Genomic DNA, 19,062 nt, shown 5'->3' on the forward strand with positions numbered 1-19,062 from the left:
AGAGAATGTTATCAGCAAATACATGTATTTGCCGACGCTTACCCTTCATACAATTGTTAGAAAAATATTGCCTTATAATATTTTATAATTTCAAAATAATTCTAGTTACAATAAATGACACTTTAGTTAATTTCACCAAACTTAACTTTCCAATTAATTGATAACCTGATAATTAATTCTAATTAATTTTAACACCTGACATCGCGATTAATTTCACAAGTAATTCCGACTAATTATATATAAACAGTCTTAATTACATATTTTCATTATTTTCGCGATTAATTTATTTTTTATATTATATAACGTGTAATCGGTGTAATTAACGGACTGACGCGTGTTGCTTTTAACGAAAGGCACGTAAACCATTTTCTTTTCTTTTCTTTTCTTTTCTTTTCTTTTCTTTTCTTTTCTTTTCTTTTCTTTTCTTTTCTTTTCTTTTTGAGCAACGTTGGCGGTAAAAACTTTTCGCGTGACGTTCTCCTTTATTTCTCGACGTTAATCAGGGGGGAAGGGACTCAAGGGACCGCGTCGCCTTTGATTCGCAACTCTCGCAAGGGGGGTGTCACTGACGGTGGCGTAGGGTCGGTTGACCTCTCGAGGATTAACTCCGGTTAGCCGCAACACCTACGGCGAAGATGAAAGAATATGGAGGAGAAGGGAGGCGTCTTTTTACTGCCGGCGCCGTCACGCGCCGTCGATAAGCGCAGCTTCTCTGTCGAAACGCCCGAGACGCTCTGTCGAGATGTCGAGAAACCAGTGCAGTCATGCAGTGGAGCCTTATATCTCACTCTTGGCGTTAACGTGTCAAAAGTACACGACGAGACCCCCCTTGTCGTGGCACACGCTAGACTTTTTTCGTAATGTGCCTGCGCAAAGCGCAAAAGTCATTTCACGTAATAAGTTAATAGGCCCTCACAAAGTAAATTTCGCGCCAACTAAATTAATAACTTGATTTCGCGGAACAATCTAATCAGCTATATATATATATATATATATATATATATATATATATATATATACCGCCAACGTTGCTCAAAAAGAAAAGAAAAGAAAATGGTTTACGTGCCTTTCGTTCTAGTGCACTCGATATATACTCGTATATATATATATATATATATATATATATATATATATATATATATATATATATATACATATCCACGACTGTAAGTCGATTACATTTTAACACTCTTCGTGTTGTATCGAGTGCACTAGAACGCAAAGATAAATTTTTCGAGATAAGCACACGTTCTTTATTTATTCATCCTCTTGATAAAAAATCATACTCTGCGACTTGTATAATTATTAATTCTTTACACAAGAATAATAGATATACATACAGATTGAGCAATTAACTTTCGATGAGAGATGGATATCGCTTACCGAAGAGGTACGAAGCCTCAAGTGGCCTAAGTAATGGAAATATCTCGGAGCATATATCCGGAGCAAGCGAGCCTACGTCTCGCTTCACTATTTTCCTCCTTTAGTTAGGGGCGAGGGCATTTTTGAAAATGCCGGACGAGTGCAAAACGTTTAGCTAGACCGGGAGAATGTAGCCACCGACGATCATTAAGCATACGCTTGTAATATGTTTACACAGCGTTGTTCCTCGCGCAGTCATCAATCACGGCGAACGTCGAGTCGGCGCGCGGCGCGCCTCGTCGTCCGTCTTCCATCGTTCCACCGTCCACGGAGACTTTAGAACTTGGACGTTTAGACGCTCGAGTTCCTTTCCATCTCGCTTGTCATTTCCAACAATCGCGATCTCAAACCGTGGCATGGCTCGCATGATCGTCGATAAATCGTTGCTGGCTTTAATTACTAATAGCTTTAATAACTTATTAGCTTTAATCGGTTGGTGCACACGATACTGTCATGCGTCAACTGATAGGCGACAACTAATACTCTACAAAATCTTTGTTATAATATGGTTATAATATATCGAGCACCTTGTTTGCGCACATTTTTATTATTAATATTAATATATTTTTACTATTGTAAATATTTAATTAAAAAAAAAAATAAAAGAGATACATTTTTACGAAATTGCATAAAATCGTGTTAAATGACTGACAAAAGTAGTCAGTAAAATTATAAGATTTAAACGAATTGAAGAAAGAACGAGGAAAACATTGGTTCTCCGATCGAGATAAGATTCGCCCATGCATTAATTCGGTTTTTTTTTAGGAAAGGAAGAGTGGGATGGAAAGAGAAATTTGTTCAGGAGAAATAAATTGTGCATGTTTTGCGTTATTCGACCGTTTATTCCTCGTTTGGTCATAAAACGCCCCTCCAGGGCTATCGTACGCTCAATGATGACGAGAACTCTTAAAAAGTTGAAGGCACAATGGTACGATACCCGCGGGCCGCGGGTGGCATAATTTATTAAGGCACTTAGTAACCACGTTACTCTCACCAAGTGTCACGGCGCGTTTACTTTCCCGTCTTGGCTGGTCGAGAACGTTTTAGGCTCGTTCGGCATTTGAGACACCCAGTATAAATAGACGCACTTTGCTCCTACAAAAGGCATTTACTCTCTCTTCTTACTTCCCCCCACGATCTTCCGCAACTTTGCCAGTAACATCGATCGGTCGATTCGTTTCTTACGCGTAAATTACAATAATTAAAACGCTCGCAAAAATTTATTACGTGGAAACTATATATATTAAAGTTGGCTCGCGAATAAAAGTTATGCGTTGTCGATTATAATATAAGTTTCGTAGTTGTCTTTGTTGTTATAATTTTAGTACTGCGGATATACGGTACGTCAGCATTTTGTAAAAGTATGTCAGTATCACCAATGGTATGCGCTTATCGCCAGCAGCTAATTATTACTTTCTTATTATTACTTAATATCACCATATATGTATAATATAATACAATATGTGAGTCACGAGCAATAGAGAACTGTTTCATTGCACTCAACTTGGGCACGGATTCATTAAGTCAGATATTGGCACAATCTTTGGTACAGTAACGAGACTATATACGTCTAATGATTTATCAGTTACTACACCTAACTCTCATTTTGTCAGTTGAATAAGCTTATATCGAAAACCGTCATTACACATAAAAATACACCTAACAATATAGAAACTATAGATATGCGCGTAAAAATTTTAATTTTTCAATTGAAATAGTTTTAGGCAAACTGATCTTTTTGATCGGAAAATAAATGATGCGGATACATTCTCATCTTTCGCGTAAGACGTGAGGCTTAACGTGATGTAAAGATTGATATAAAAATACGTCGAAACTCCATTCCTCTCTTTCGAGATCTTATCGACCGGAACAAAAATGTAGTCGATGAGAGATCACACACGCACGACGAAAAAATTTCGCGGTCCGTCGTTTGAAAAGCATCGAGATGTGCGAACGTTTCATTCTTTCCATCTCCATCTCGATATTTCGTTTTGCGATAGATGAAAGACGAACGCGGATAACACGTGTAACGCAGACTATCGCGGTCCATAGAGAGACGCGCTCGAATGCGGATGTTGCGGGTGCGTCGCATAGTGGACCGAATTGACGTGCGCCGATGACTGGCCATGATGGCTCGGGTAATGCGTCCAATGGCTACCTGCTGGGCCTGTTGCACCGTAAAACTGATGGTGCTCCTGAGATGTGGCGGATACACCTGGAATCTGCATCGCCGCCGACATCGCGTTGTAACCGGACGGGAGAACGGAACTCGCGGCACTCGTAACACTCGCGGTTCCCGTGGGGCCCGTGGGCCCCGTGGCCGGCCTCTTGGCGGGATTCGGCGGGATTCCGCCGACGGCCACCACGCTGTCGCACTCGTCCGACTCGCAATCCCGGAAGCCCTTGGCGAACGGGTTACTGGCGATCTTCAGCTGCGTTATCCGATGGTTCTGGTACGCGGTCACCGCGGTGAACCTAGTCTCCGGGAAGGAAAACGTCTTAAAGTTCTCCGTGCGAGGATCCGGCGCCGAGCCCGGCGGCGAGGGAGCGACCACCACGTGGCAGCGCGGCTGATAACGGTGCATCGAGTTGAGAATAATCTGCAACGCGAAAGGGACGATCAAAGTAAAACGCGCTTTTTGCGGAATGCCTTGCCTTGATGACGCGAGAAAAACGGGGCACAGGGCACAGAGTACCTAGACTACCCTAAAGATCGGAGAATCTGTATAATCATCTTTTTTCCTCCTTACAAATTTTGAAAGGAAAGTAGAGATGTTATTCAAATTCGATCGATTAACATTAAATGATTAAATAGTAAAGCCATAGTAAAGCGGGGTAAAATTTTATGACATCCACTTTAATAAATGGATTCGATTTGACTTAAAGTGGAAGAAGAGAAAAGAAGAAGGTTGATTTTAATTCCCTCTCCCAGTTATCTCAAACGAGATTTATAAAATCTGTAAAATTAAAACATGTTTCCTTGTTTTTTTTTTTTTAATTTCGTAAAGATACAGACCACACACAAGAGTGACGGTACTGTGATGGTGTGGGTACCCAGCTACCCACAAGCGACCTAGCGTTACAAATATTGTGACTTTGTGACAAACGTAGGACGTAAGACGACAAACGCTTTTACGCAGCTCGATCGATGAGCACAATTTGGTAAAGTCGCCTTCGTACGAGGAACTAACCGAGAAAGAAAAAGAAAAAAGAGATACAAGGGAAAAAGAAGAGGAGGAATGGGGACTGGGGAATCTGGGGACACGTGAAGCTCGTATTCGATGGAAGGAAGGAGCGCCACAGGGGGGCGGTCGCAATGTTTGACAGCCACGAGAGACTCGGTGACTAATTAGTATAAAAACTAACCCCCGGCCCGCAATCCGACACCCTCGTCCTTTCCTTGGCGCACTCACGCGCATATGCGCACATGCTTCGTGAGTAGCATGGCATATATGTATTAGTATATACCGAAACACGCGCGTGCACAGCGTATTCTATGCGAGAGGAAAAGCATGGCCCCGTGTGTGGCCGTCGAAAATTAGGACACCGTTTCTCGCGAGCAAACTTTTCACGGATTTCACAATTTTCTTTAACGTTTTGTCATGCTCGCAATAATTTATCTTTCAACGCATCGAACATTGACTCGCGCTCTTCCTAGTCTTCGTGCATCTTGCAGATCATGCACTCTACCTCTACAACTACATCTTACGTTTTTTTTCATCCGGAAATACCTAACTAACTAACTCACTTTTTCTCGGCTAAAATTTAGTTAAAAATTTACTGTTTTTTATATTCCTCACAATTTTTTACACTTAAATCTCAACATTTTTGCATTGATATTATAGGAATGAAAGTTTTGCTCGAATAAAATCAATTTGAAGTTATTAAATAAATAAAGAGACTTCTGGCTGCTCAGTGCTACGAGTCTCTCAGGAACGCCATATATGCGCTTGTGACTTGGTCATCGATCATCTCTGTGAGACATTTAATTATTTCTCGGGCAAAATAATTATGCTAAAGTTGAAATTCTACCTTTATTTAATTCCTATATACTATATTTATCTCCTCATCTACTTCTCCAGGATGAAATCTGGAGTGAAAGTTAAAGCGATATCCAGATATCCGGAAACACATCTCGCGATAGCGAGATGCGAGATGCGTCAATTAAGGACGAGCGTATCGGGGCGAGCATTCCTGACCCGCCTACAGCGAGTTTTTACGATTTTTTACGCGGCCTGGTGCCAGATTTTTCGGTGCGCAATTAAAAGAACAAACTGCTCTGTGTGTAGTGTATAGCGCGAGAAAAAGAACGACCTCTCGCCACGGGTCAGAGGTCCTCTCCCGCGAAAGAAGAGCGATACATTCTTGGGAGAAACGCGAGAGCGGAGACTCGGAACTTTCCTCCTTCTCTGTGAGTCTCTCGAGTCTTTGAGTCTCTGAGCCGAGGATGTTTCAAATGTCAAATAATAAATCACGCCTCGAGAATACACGTCCTTTACAGCCTTTACGCGATTGCATAAATTTGAAACACGATAAAGATTACTCGAGTCTGAATACACAGAATGTAAAGAATATCGCTAATATAAGCATGAGAGTAAATTTTATGCTATCATAATTTGTACAAATCTATTCATTTTTGAAAAAAAATGAAAGAAAGACATTCGAACAAGAAAATTAATCTTATTAAACGTGCATATATATATATATATATATATATATATATATATATATATACACTATTATACTGTACTGTTAGATTTGACAAAACTCGATATTGTGTCGAATACAATCGTATGGAAATCTCGTTTAGCGATTCTTGTCACCGAACGTGTGAACATTATCGCTATATTCGCGACAGGAAATATCGCGTCGGATTTGAATTTTGAAAGAAAGCGAGTTGCTTGTCCACCTGACCTCCTTCTAACCTGCCTGCCTAAATTGCGATTGTCACGCGTGCTTACGGCATACAGGTTACTTAAGCTTACGATGTCGGCATGTCGCGTTGCATTGCGTCGCGTCGCGTCGTTATTTCGTCCATCTGACGCGGGGTAAGTATAAGTAGGTACCTATGTCGCGACATCGCGACGCAGAGTTTGTTTCACGATCATGTTCGCGATCGTCTTGATGAATTTGGCACGAACGTGGTCGCGAGAAATTATTTTCGGCTCCGTAGACTTTGCACATCTACGGTGCATGACGCGCACACCGCCCGTCGCCATCACCATCGCCATCGCTGCTATTACGCGATCGAAAAGGTCATGTCGAAGCGCAATCATGTTCGTGATTGGCGATCGGACTGATCGGTATTCGGTCAGCCCGTGACTACAGACTCGCGATACTCGATGTTCTTGAAAGTCTTGACGATTTACATTGCACGTAATCTGACATATAGTAGATAGAGACGATAGAAACAGGCCCTTTGGTTCGATATAAAGGAGCGAGAGAAGAATACTCGATTAGAGATTTACCTACAAATGTCAGCAAAAAATAAACAACTCTTTAATAAGAAAAAAAAACAAAGATCTTTGTGCTAACAATAAGAGATTAATATTTTTATCAATTCTTCTAAATTAATGCTGTACTAGATTCTAATACTAGTATTTGTAAGTATTCTAATACTTTGTACATTCTAATACTTTGATTTCCATTTCGATAACATTATCTGTAATTGGAACAGGAATTATTTATTGCAACGTTTATTTTATACATATTTCAATCTTTATATTCGTGATAAGTAGGCTTCGTTATTATACCTCGTAATAATAAGTTGATAACGAAACGCGCTGCACTCCTGAAAAAGATTTTGCAATCGATTCCGAATCAAGACATCGACGTCACACGATGTCAGAATAAGCAGATACGCTGACCGATGCTAATTCTTTCTCGGTATCATGCTCGTTACTAAGTACGGTCTCTTTCCCAGGCCTATAGATCATGCGCAGTTTACATTACATCTGTTTACGTTATACTTTACACACACGACACTCTTGCGTCTATCCGCGGTGACAGGAAGGCGAGAATAATACGCCGCAGACAGAATATTTCGAGCCATACGAATAGCGTGAAATTTAAACTATTTTCTAATTCTCTTGAATTCGAGACAAGCTTTTACATTAGCGATGTAACGAAAGCGTTAACTCTTGTAACATAAACTTAAAGATTATAAAATATAATCAGAATCAGAATCATCATTTATTAGACGCTCTGGGACTACGTCCCCTAAAGCGTCGAAACTAAATTACAAAAAGAGTGTCAAATAAAATATAAGACACATTCGTGCATTCATATATAAAAAGTAACTACAAATGAAAGATATAAGAGTAAAGTAAGTAAAGAAAATACAGATACAAAATGAGACGTGTTGCCACAGTAACTTAGCGTTTACAACTGAAAAGAAATTACCATAGTTGAAAATGAATTACAAAAGCCGTAGAACAAAAGATAGTTTACACAATAATCTCAAGATACGCTCAGGTTTACCGACAAAAATCTCATGCACCTAAAGATGAGAACAGGAATGTATATAGTTTCGCCTTGAAAGAGCCGATACACGTCGCGTTGCGAATGTCAGAAGGGAGAGAATTCCACAGCTCGGCAACGGAGAAACAAAAATATCGCTTAAAAAATTCCAGTACGGCAGAGCGGAAGGTTTAGGACATCGGTCGGAGATCTAGTATTCCGCTGCATGTTTTCATGCCTAAAAGTAAAATTGTTGTAGATAGCTTGTGGCTTTTCCTTCTTGAGTACAGAGAAGGTCAAACTTCCCACCAAATATGACTAAGATCGATCTTGAGCCAGCCCAATCTGACAAGATACGGAGTGATGTGTTCGTCGCGCTTGAGGTTGAAGATGAAGCGGACACAATAATGAGAGAGAGAGAGAGAGAGAGAGAGGAGAGAGGACTTTTCTATCAAATAGAAAAAGCTTGACGCATACCCTATATACAAATGTTTAATATCGTTGTGTTTAGTATAAGGAAACAAAATATGTATAAAATACGTATAAAAATTAATGTAGGATAAGTAAATCTTTAAAGGAGCTTTCACGGATATACTTGCAACATTTTTTTATTGATTTCTTTTATATTTTTACTAGAACATAATATAACGTTTCAAATCATCTTTAGCAACCATCAGTTTCAATTATTCGACTATACTGCTAATTATTTTAAGACAACCGACACGCGACGAGTGTACCTCGGTGAGAAAGGAAAGAAATCTCTGTAAGATACATGATGACGTTAATCTACAGGCGGCATCTTTTAAAGTTTCTAAATAGTGAATAATCTTCGTGAAAATACTGCGTCGCGTCGCGTCGCTTCTCTCCGTCGCGTAATTTCTCGTGAGCGACAGGCTCGTATCTCAGGTCAATTAAGACGAACTCGTGCGTAAACGACAAACACGTGGAAACCCCTCCGCATCTTTCATCCTACTTTATTATGTAGATGCGCTTTACGAAACAACGATACTACGACACGCGACGCGACGCGACGATCGTGTAAAAATTCGAGCAAGGAGGATACATCGAGACCAAGTCGCGGTAAGATTATACTGGCGAAGATTAATCTTTTGTTTTGCCAAACTGCCAGACTGCCACAAATGTACTTATCTTCATTTTCAACTTTTATTTCCGATTCAGGAATCGATTATCGATGCTCGACGTTGTGAAGAGAAAAGGACTTGATATTTTCCAAATTATTTGTTTAATTAGTTGGTGGATTTTGTCAAATAAAATCCGATAGAAAATAGAAGATAGTTTAATTGAGCTGGAGGAGAATATACGGTGCTGTGTTACACGAATTATAAAGAAACATAAGCGTATCTAAGTACCGCTCGCGTAGCGTGGGATATTGTTACTGCAAGGGAGACAGGTGTTATTACACGAATAGGTGGCGAAAATGTCAACTCACGTGTCCGTTGTCGTCAAGCTGATTGTTGGTCAATTTCAACTTGTCGAAGGAAATTGGCTGCTTCATCCAATGAGCACCACTCGCAGGACTGTCAGGATGCACGTGGATCCTAGGGGGTGAGACGGGATCGGCGCGACCCGCCACGACCCAGGCACTGCTGTGGAAAGCGTATCGATACCTCTTGTCATCGCACGGAATGAAATCCATCACCATCAGATACTCCGTGTTCGGGTCCAAGCCGAACAGTCGACACTGCCGATCACCAAAACCATCCTGTATAGCGTAGGTAACGTACATAGGTATATGTCATCGCGCTTCGGCGAACGAAAACGAAATGACGTTTTCGTTTTTCATTCCTGGCGCGAATTTGTCGAGTATCGCGAATATAATCCTCACCTGAAACGTGGGGAACATTCGTCGTCCGGCTTTCGTAACGATCATCTCGGTGCCCAGCTGATGAAACTCCTCCCAGAGCGGCTTCGCTTCCAGAGCGACGCCGGCGCCGAGCAGCGCCGGATGGAGCGGCCGTTTCGCGTCCGCGCCCACGCTCGCGTCCTCACCGGAGGACCCGCCGCGGCCGCCGTTCTCGCTCGGATGATGGTCATCGTGATGACTATTGTTGTTGTTGCTGTCGTTGCGCGATTCCACCGTGGCAGAGCTGGGGGATATCGGATTCGCCGAATTCGACGTCGTCGAGTGAATCGGCAAAACGGCCTTTATCGGATGATTGGGACTGCGAGATCTCTTTACTCTTCCGGCGCTTTGCAAACAAGCTGGAAAGGCGTTGATGGAGGACTGAGAACGATTCAACCGAGGGATGTGCGTCGTATCGTGCGGTGACAATGCGACGCTCATCCCTCGGTTAAATACGCGAAAAGAAGGACTTTTGTATAGGCACACTTAGATATAGAATGCCCCTGTATTATATACTTGCATGGTTAGCGATATCAACGTCATCGCTTTACGAGAAAATTGCAAAAAAATTCAGCTGCACAGCACATTAGTATATAAACAGACTAATATAGACTAATATAGATCAAAAATACGCTACGCTTTTATATGTACTCTACTCGGCACAGGGCAATATCTAAAAAATCTCTCAAGTTAGTCGGCTAAATCGGCTTCTGCTCACAATATGTTCACCTTATTTTTTACTTAACAATTCGCAGGTGTTTCGCACACGTGACACGTGCCAACTTTCGTTAACTTTCAAGTCAGAAACTTGCAATTTGGAAATAGCCGAATGATCAATGACGTATCGCGGAAAGAAATCGATCTCGACGTAACGTTTTCTTTTTTCCGAAAAAGAAGAAGCAAGAGATAAGCTCGAAAAAGAGAAAAGAACTGACGAATACTACATGTGTATAAGTAGAATGCAACGAAAAAGCTACAAACTAAAAGAGGCCAAAGAGAAGCAGTCGCTACTAACGTGTCTTTAGCCGCCGTTTTGACCATCGTGATAAATATTCCGTGTATGAATATTATAATGGCGTAATTGTTTACCAATAAGTCGAAATATCAATGTGCGTTTTCGAAAAGTTTCATGCACCTCTAAGAAAGAAAAAAAACACAAGAACCAGAACGTATCGTTCACCTTCCATTTGTTGCATCGGCGACGGTACAACGGGCAAATGCTGGTGCTGGTGCTGCTGATGTTGCTGATGATGATGTTGCTGCTGCTGCTGCTGTTGATGATGATGGTGATGGTGATGATGATAATGATGCGCTGACCATTGCTGGTAGCAGCAATCGACGGCGATTTCGCGTCGTTGCTCGTGTTGCGCGTGCATCGTCAATTAAATCGGCGATATCGATATCAATTGACGGTATCGTATTGATTACCGTGACAGAAGATATGAATTATCCGCATGACTCCGTAATCCATATCGCGAAATTTACTTCAACTTGGTGCGCCCCGTGGCACACGTGCGCACGATTCCTCGGCATCTTCAACATTCCAAAGTAACGCAAAATTTAATTTAAAACAACGAGAAACGACACTCGCGAATTATTTTCATCGTCGTGGTATTCTTGGGGTATCAAAATCGATTCCCACTCGAAGATCGAAGGTATACACGTACAATGTCTCTTGGATCGAGAAGACGCGCACTTTACTGAAAATCATTGTTGGAATAATTGCGATCGTAATAATCTAATAATCGCGGGTGGGTGACGAGCGACAATGGTTCGCCCCGCATCCGCATTCGTCCGTAATTTCGCTTTCGAGAGCGGGCTTTCGTCGGGAGAATCTCCCCTTTCGTTTCTCGTTTCCCTCCTCGCGCGGCGATGTCTCGTTATTAACCGACGTCGTCGGTAACGTAACGCGCGTGTGAAACAAGCGGATTTCTTCAGCGTCTCATGACACGCGGCTCTCCATAGTCCCCATTGAAAGAAGATCCGAGCGTGATTTCAGCGGGCGCCGCGACACCGGCGTTCCGATCCCGCGATTCCCGCGACCGAGTGCCCGACGAATCTCAGCATCGTCGAGACGAAGACCGCTTGCTCGGCCGTTAACAGGACTTGTCCTCACCTCCGTGTCCGGACGTTGACAAGGACGCTCAAAGCCGCGAGCTTCTCGAATCCGAGATGAATCGGAAAGAACTTGCCCGAGGCGACTACCCCGCCGCTTATCATCGCGACATCATTCTCTCTCTCCGAGTAGAGAACGTTCCCTCGCCTCGCGACTTGGTCTCTCTCTCTCTTTCTCTCTCTCTTTCTCTTCGACTTGGTCTCTTGGCTCGGGCTTGGGCTTGGGCTTATACTTGGGCGTTGGGCTTGTGAGCTTGGAGAACCGTCCCGAAGGAAAAGGATAGAACGAGAGCGACGTAGGGAGGGACGCGATAGAGAGGAGGGCTTCTCTGAGGATCCTCCTACGCGGGCACCCACGCTGCTCGCCGCTGGACAGCAATGGGATGCTGTGTGTGCACAAATCTTCTGCCCTCTTCTTCGATGCCAGAAGGCGGAGTCTTGGCGAGTCAGAAATGTCAGGGGTAGGTGCAATGGACTCAGGAATGGGCCTCTCCGTCGTGCCGCCCGAGAATAAATATTTCAATTTTATATGCATATGTAGCGCTTCGCATATACATAAGATGGTCCGTTATCGAGAGGATGACGGGATCCACAATTCGGAAGGAAGGGAGGATGACGATTCAAAGAAGTTTGTAAATGTAAAATAATATATATATATATATATATATATATATATATATATATATATATATGTGTGTGTGTGTGTGTGTGTGTGTGTGTGTGTGTGTAAAACAAACAACTTTGTTCTCGAGAAGCGAGAACAAAGTTTAACAGATTAACTTGAAAAAATTGGGAGAAACTGGGAGATCCAAAAAGGGCTAAATTAGGTTCCGCGTCCTTCAATTTATATGTACAAATTCCTTTCCTTTTCACAGAGTTATTTTTAATAATAACTTATACTATCTATATATACGTACAGGTGTTATAGTGCCGATTGAATATAACTATACAGTAACTTTTCATTTTTATAGATCCACATCATGCTTGCTCGTGTCTCGCTTTGACGTTTCACAAAACTCTACATTCTATTAATATATTAATATCTAATAAAATTAACATGTATACATTATTTTTGGAAACGCAAGGTTTCTTTTAGTTGGTGTAAAACCGTTCTCTCGCTCCATCACAAAAACCGACTTTTATAGACTGACAATTTTATTTTCAGATTAGACAATGCGCGCGAAAGAAAAAATATGTTTCATTGATTTTCACACGGCCGAAAAGATTCCGATCTCGACCTTTATACCTCGACTTCGACCTCGATCTTGGCTCTTTGAACGCCATGACGAATCGCGGAACCTTAAGTATCGTAATATATGTAAACTGTAAATAAATTCAAGCAAATAGAGGAGACGTGAAATAAATCGTGTTTCTGAGTATATAGAACAAAGTTTCTAATCTACGTAATTAAAGGCTACCAGAAATGTTTTTTAATGTCAACGGTGAAACGGTACTCTTGCGTCGATATTCCAAATCGCCGAAGGTTACTCCAGAAGAAGAATCGATTTCTCGTGACAAATATATAAAATGCTGTTTTATCGGGACTGAAGGAAGGGTTAAAAAGTTTTGAAAGTTTTCGGAACCTGGATTACTTTAAAGATAAAGATAAAGATCATTAAAGACGATATTTCGCGCGATAGAGATTTCTATCGATTTCTCTCACGTCACCTATGTTTTGAAGAAGACCACGTAAGCTTGAATCATTCTCCTATTTACCCTTCCTTCTTTTGTCGGGTATAGAGGAGCGTAGAGGCACCTATTAAAAACGTTGCACGTTTCTTCGCATTTCGCGCAGTTTGCGCAATCTTGGCGGACGTCGACTTGACTACGCCGCTCTTACAATTAGATCGCTCGCGCGTCGTGTGAAGCGAAGCGCTTCGACTTTGACTTGTCCCGCACGCGCGTGAGCGGTGAGGTCTCGTATCTCGCGATACTTGTTACTTGACACCTTGGTAAGAAACAATTTCGCTCGTGCAAGAAACAGCGCTTTTGGCGGACTCGGCTTTCCTGCGGCATGCGCGCGCGTCGACTGATGTCGATTCTTCACACACGCAACTCGACATAACTAATTAATAGAATACAATACTATCTACGTAATTGTTAATAACACTTACACGAGAATGATTATCGATAAGTAGAATAATTAATCTAATTTTTAATTATTTAGAAAAGTAAATAAATCGAAAATCCTTGGCCGGCTCGTTATGATTTTATTTTTGGCTTGATTTACGGTTTGTATACCTATGATACAATCACATCTCGCGCGTGAAATAAAGAGCTGCAATCGATGTGTATACTTTTTATACATGCTTTGGATATCAATGGAAAGTTGAATAAGATACGTCGCCCATGTGTCGATCGTACGTAGATCTGATTATTTTAATCACGATATACTATACTCTATCCTTCTCCTTTTTCTTTTCTTTCTTTCTTTTTTTTTTAACTTTCTTCCCTCTCCCGCTTCTTCGCTTCGGTATATGCGTACGTTCCATTTTGAAAAGTACTACGTACCTAGACTCTATAGACTTACTGTTGCTGATCAACGGTTCTAACAACGTTCACCGTACCGTAAATTGAAGTTGAACTCTCTGGACGTACAAACGATGACGAAAGTGCGTCGCTAAGGAGCTTAATAAGACGAAGAGATAACGATTGGTGTTATTGTTTAGCCCTTGTACAAACATACGTGTCTCCCCGAATGTGACATAGGTAAAAATATTACATCTGCCGGAACCATCGAGTCTAACGACCTATCTATAAACATAACAAGATTAATAACAAAACTTGAAGAGCTACACTCCAAGTTTTATACATATAGATACAGACGTATACCTTTGACGAACGTATACGCGTACAGGTGTAAAGAATAAATGAATGTGTCACGAGAGCGTATGCGTAGTATCATATACTTATATAAGGTAGTACCTGTGTTATGCGTTCGATAGATACATATGAGGTATTCGTGATGGGCAAGATCGAGAGTGACACGTCACGTGCAAAGTTACTTGCTCCTCAAAGGAGGAAAGGATAGATTTTGGAACGAGTAAAACTCGTGATTCGCATATTAGAAATAGTCGGTTGCGTCGGGATGATGGATGCGATACATCGACTTGTGTAAGAAATATGATGGATGTTTTTATGTGAATTTTATTTATAAAAAAGAAATTAATGTACAAGTATGAAGAAAGGAAGTTGAACATGATCGGTCTCAAGATCCCGTACTAAGATCCTCGCGTCGTAGTTTCTCGTAGCTATCGAATTTTTCTTCTGTATTATCGAGGATTAATCTGTGGATTGACTAATAGGGTTGCCAAAGACTGGGATGAACGGGGAACCGAATAAAATGAGAACATAGTAGGGGGGAGCATGGGGGCAAGGGAAGGGGAGGGGGAGGAAGATGATACTAACAGTAGTACGGCGTCGTCCTGTTAACAGGACTGTCTCGATCGGGAAATGAAATGTCCCCCGACCGCAAAAGGCTTCTTCCTTTTCGTATTATTTCGAAAATTAGAATCGCCTATTATCAATGACATTAGTGTGACATCAATCGTTATACGATGCGCGTTCGCGTGTGCTAATTTACATCACATGATTAATATCTTCCCACGTTTATATACGGACATTGTAGCATCGTTGGACGTAATCCAGAGAAGCCTTGCCACCATAATAACCGCGATACAAATATTCCTGTTCTTCGCAGGACAATATATAATGTGCATATTAGTATTTCGTTAACGCTTCTCTTAAAACACTCTAACGGACACTTGCTCTTAAAACAAAATCTTGTTTCTCTTTCTCTCTCTCTCTCTCTCTCTCTCTCTCTCTCTTTCTCTCTACTGTTTCTCTCTGTATTTCACACATATATAAATGTATATTTATAAAAGTAGGTATGACGTAATAGATGTCGTTTATAAATTTGTGCAACTTACAGAAGTATCAAGCTATAAATACCTATTATATTTTAGGGAATTAAGTTTAGATGATCGCTAGTTCATTATTTGTGTATCGATATCTTTGCTGACAGCATACTTACATAATGAAACGAAGCGAGAACGCTATGTACGTGCGTGTGAATGTGTGTGTGTGTAAAACACTATTATCATGTCAATTTTTCTTACGGTGTAAAGTGATCAAAAGAGGTCGCGTCTTTTCTTGAGTAATCAGATATTTGCGAGACTAGTGAGTGTAAATGCAAATGACGAACAAGTTACAAGATGCAGATGTTACGATCGATGAATGGGAAAGACGACGTACAGTGAAAATGCCTATCTTTCTCTCTACTTTTTACTTTTCGCATGTGTTAAGAATGTCGTAAGACCACGTAAAATTCTCTCTAATCTTATGATTGACCGATTGGTTTTATCACTACTATTTTGTTTTATACGGTAACACGTTTAGCTACGCACTATCACTTACTACTTTTGATAAACTCTGTGAAAAGCAACGCCTCTCCGGATTTTCTGATAGATGTATTCCCGACTTTTTGTAGTTATCTCCACAGGCTTCGTAGTCAATCAAAAATAATAATATAATTATAATAATAATTATTATAACTCATATATATATATCTCTCTCTCTTTCTCTCTCTCTCTCTCACACAAGGTCTTAGTGTCTTGATAGATGGTGGGTCGGCGGGCGATAGCAGTTGTAAGATTCTAAGCGTCGCATTCGAAAAGATAAACCTAAGGATTTCACTTCTTCTTATTTTTGTTGTTCGCGCCCCGCGGTGGCGTCACAGGCCGTCCAGCATTCAGACCACCGTAAGTAAATTTCCTCTTGTCGGCTGGTTTCAAAATTTGGAAACTGCACATGAGAGTCTCGTCCACCGACATCATGGCACCTGCATTGTCAAACTCGCCGCAGTAGTTCGGAGCCGAGAACAGGGTCACTAACTGCCGTTTGGCAAAGAATTCGTAACCATCTTCCACCACCTGAAGAATAATTTTTCGATTCAAGATGCATCAAGATCTCGTAAAAATAAAAAAATAAAAAAAATGGAAAAAAGACCAAGTATCGAATATACACATTTGAAATGATTTTACCTGATGCGCACGGCATATAAGATCGAAATCATGTTTGTGTAAAAACTTGGCAACGACTTCTGCGCCGAAAGTGAACGATACCCCACGGTCGTTTTCTCCCCAACCCATAGTATCTTTATCGGGATCAGACCACAATAAATCACAGAGCAATCCCTGATCAGGTACATCCGTTGGTCGCATGATACGTCTGATCTGCTCCATGCTTTGCAGATCCGGACTCAAGCCTCCATGGCAGCAAAATATCTTTTCGTCCACTATCGCGGCAACAGGTAGGCAATTGAAGCAATCGGTAAACGTTTTCCATAGCTTAATGTTGTAACGACGTTTACCTGAAACATACGTTTAGTGGTTAAAGTGGAGGAATAAGCCACGAACCGTATAACTATCTGTAAAAAGAATATCCCAATAGAGATATCACACGTCTTCACGCACTCACATTCATCGTAAAATCCATATATCCTGTTAATGGACGCGCATTCGTGATTTCCTCTTAACAAGAAAAAATTTTCTGGGTATTTGATCTTATAGGCAAGAAGGAGACAGATAGTCTCCAATGACTGTTTCCCTCTATCGACGTAATCTCCTAAGAAAAGATAGTTACTTTCGGGAGGAAAACCACCGTACTCGAATAATCGCAACAGGTCATAGTATTGTCCATGAATATCACCTTAAGAAAAAAAGGTTGATTATTAAATGAGGTCAATATTAGTTAAATATGTCATGTCAAGTTATACAATATCAAATAGATGTAACTTTTCTTGGAATTTTTGTGCACGATTTGCTTACCACATATTTTCAACGGTGCTTCAAGTTCTAAAAGGATGGGTTGCGATAGAAAAATTTCACGTGACTTGAGACACAGTCCTCTAATCTCTACCTCTGTCAACTGAACATTCTTGCCTGGTCGCGCTCCTCGTACTAAAGAACAATGGAAAAACAATCCTTGTAACGGTAATATCGGTAAAATCATTAACATTATAACCAACATAAATTTTATTCCTCAAGTCTTTTGCAATGTAATTATCAAAATATTTTAATTAAAAAATACAGAAAATATATCGATATTAAGAGAGTATCTGCTTTTAGTTTTGCTCTGTATTTGCATATATTAGCACAGCATTGCAAATATCATCTGAAATATAATATAGAAATAGAGATGTTTTTCTCTCTCTCTCTCTCTCTCTCTCTCGCTCGCTCGCTTGCTCGCTCGCTCTCCAGGAGGCTAAACGTCTCTCGCGACACGAATGGACGGATCACGGACCTCGCCCAGAATCGTGATGACCAGCAGTGACGCGTATGTGCGGCGTCAAACGCGCGTTTTCGCATAAACAAACTACGGCGCGTGCCGTCCAGTGGTGAGAGTTGATCGGAATGCGATCATCATTTTCGAGGACATTGCGTAACGACGACGGGAACGAGATAATGGTCGGGACGGTGTTTCGATATGCCCTTGAGAGAGAGAGAGAGAGAGAGAGAGAGAGAGAGAGAGAGAGAGAGAGAGAGAGAGAGAGAGAGAGAGAGAGAGAGAGAGAGAGAGAGAGAGAGAGAGAGAGAGAGAGAGAGGGAGAGAGAGAGAGAGAGAGAGAGAGAGAGAGAGAGAGAGAGAGAGAGAGAGAGAGAGAGAGAGAGAGAGAGAGAGAGAGAGAGAGAGAGAGAGAGAGAGAGAGAGAGAGAGAGAGAGAGAGAGAGAGAGAGAGAGAGACCGGGTCAGGACGGGCGTCGTCGTGGCACGTCCGAGAGCGTAGCAAGAAATTGCGAGTGCGAAGACTGCGAAGGAAACGCGCGGGTGTGACGGGGGCGACGGGCGAGTCGAGAGCAAGGCGATGTTCGCCGCGTCGCGTCGCCATCCCCCCATCCGCCCCTCCCCTGCCGCTTTTCGCTCCGTCGCGACCAGTGTACGGCGATCGACCAGTTTTACCTTCCAAGAGCCGAGCTATGATGTTGTCGATATTCAATTTGTCGGTCTCAGCCATCGAGCCGGGGTCTCGTGCGCGTCCCGAGCTTCACACGGGGCACTTTACTACCAGGGATGATGGTCGGTCTACCGAAATTACTCGCTTACGTGCCGCACGACACGGGATCGCGCTCGCGGCTTCGCACAAGTTACTCGCAATCGCAATGGCCGTCCGGATAACCGCGCACTCTACTCTCCACTCCCTT

At 41.8% G+C, this 19,062-nt stretch overlaps 2 protein-coding genes across 5 annotated transcripts; both read right to left on the reverse strand.

Moving 5' to 3' along the window:
* Positions 1–365: 365 nt before the first annotated feature.
* LOC139817599 (uncharacterized) lies at positions 366–12,354 on the reverse strand. 4 transcript variants are annotated; one of them, XM_071785830.1, is made up of 5 exons: positions 11,862–12,354; positions 10,926–11,278; positions 9,728–10,104; positions 9,332–9,604; positions 366–4,022 (listed from the first exon to the last, which is right to left on the reverse strand). In XM_071785830.1, the coding sequence occupies exons 2-5, from the start codon at positions 11,119–11,121 to the stop codon at positions 3,459–3,461; spliced, it is 1,410 nt and encodes a 469-aa protein (XP_071641931.1). In that variant the 5' UTR covers positions 11,122–11,278; positions 11,862–12,354; the 3' UTR covers positions 366–3,458. The 4 variants fall into 4 exon arrangements, with proteins under 4 accessions (XP_071641931.1, XP_071641930.1, XP_071641929.1 ...); XM_071785829.1 differs by having other exon boundaries at positions 11,413–12,354; XM_071785828.1 differs by having other exon boundaries at positions 10,926–12,354.
* Positions 12,355–14,989: 2,635 nt separating this feature from the next.
* LOC139817602 (serine/threonine-protein phosphatase PP1-gamma catalytic subunit B) lies at positions 14,990–19,027 on the reverse strand. The gene is made up of 5 exons (XM_071785836.1): positions 18,821–19,027; positions 17,689–17,820; positions 17,339–17,569; positions 16,903–17,231; positions 14,990–16,791 (listed from the first exon to the last, which is right to left on the reverse strand). The coding sequence occupies exons 1-5, from the start codon at positions 18,873–18,875 to the stop codon at positions 16,552–16,554; spliced, it is 987 nt and encodes a 328-aa protein (XP_071641937.1). The 5' UTR covers positions 18,876–19,027; the 3' UTR covers positions 14,990–16,551.
* Positions 19,028–19,062: the final 35 nt, after the last annotated feature.

Source organism: Temnothorax longispinosus, chromosome 8, assembly GCF_030848805.1.
Source record: "Temnothorax longispinosus isolate EJ_2023e chromosome 8, Tlon_JGU_v1, whole genome shotgun sequence".
NCBI classification, from domain to species: Eukaryota; Metazoa; Arthropoda; class Insecta; order Hymenoptera; family Formicidae; genus Temnothorax; species Temnothorax longispinosus.

What these genes read in the sequence shown, in the direction of transcription:
- LOC139817599 (XM_071785830.1), bottom strand. Translation starts at nt 11,121, where the DNA reads ATGCACGCGCAACACGAGCAACGACGCGAAATCGCCGTCGATTGCTGC. An exon ending in GCCGATGCAACAAATGGAAG is followed by an intron (nt 10,105 to 10,925) that starts GTGAACGATACG and finishes ACGCCTTTCCAG; the next exon opens with CTTGTTTGCAAAGCGCCGGA. An exon ending in AGCTTGACGACAACGGACAC is followed by an intron (nt 4,023 to 9,331) that starts GTGAGTTGACAT and finishes TTCGCGTTGCAG; the next exon opens with ATTATTCTCAACTCGATGCA.
- LOC139817602 (XM_071785836.1), bottom strand. Translation starts at nt 18,875, where the DNA reads ATGGCTGAGACCGACAAATTGAATATCGACAACATCATAGCTCGGCTC. An exon ending in CATAGCTCGGCTCTTGGAAG is followed by an intron (nt 17,821 to 18,820) that starts GTAAAACTGGTC and finishes ATTGTTCTTTAG; the next exon opens with TACGAGGAGCGCGACCAGGC. An exon ending in AGCACCGTTGAAAATATGTG is followed by an intron (nt 17,570 to 17,688) that starts GTAAGCAAATCG and finishes TTTTTTCTTAAG; the next exon opens with GTGATATTCATGGACAATAC.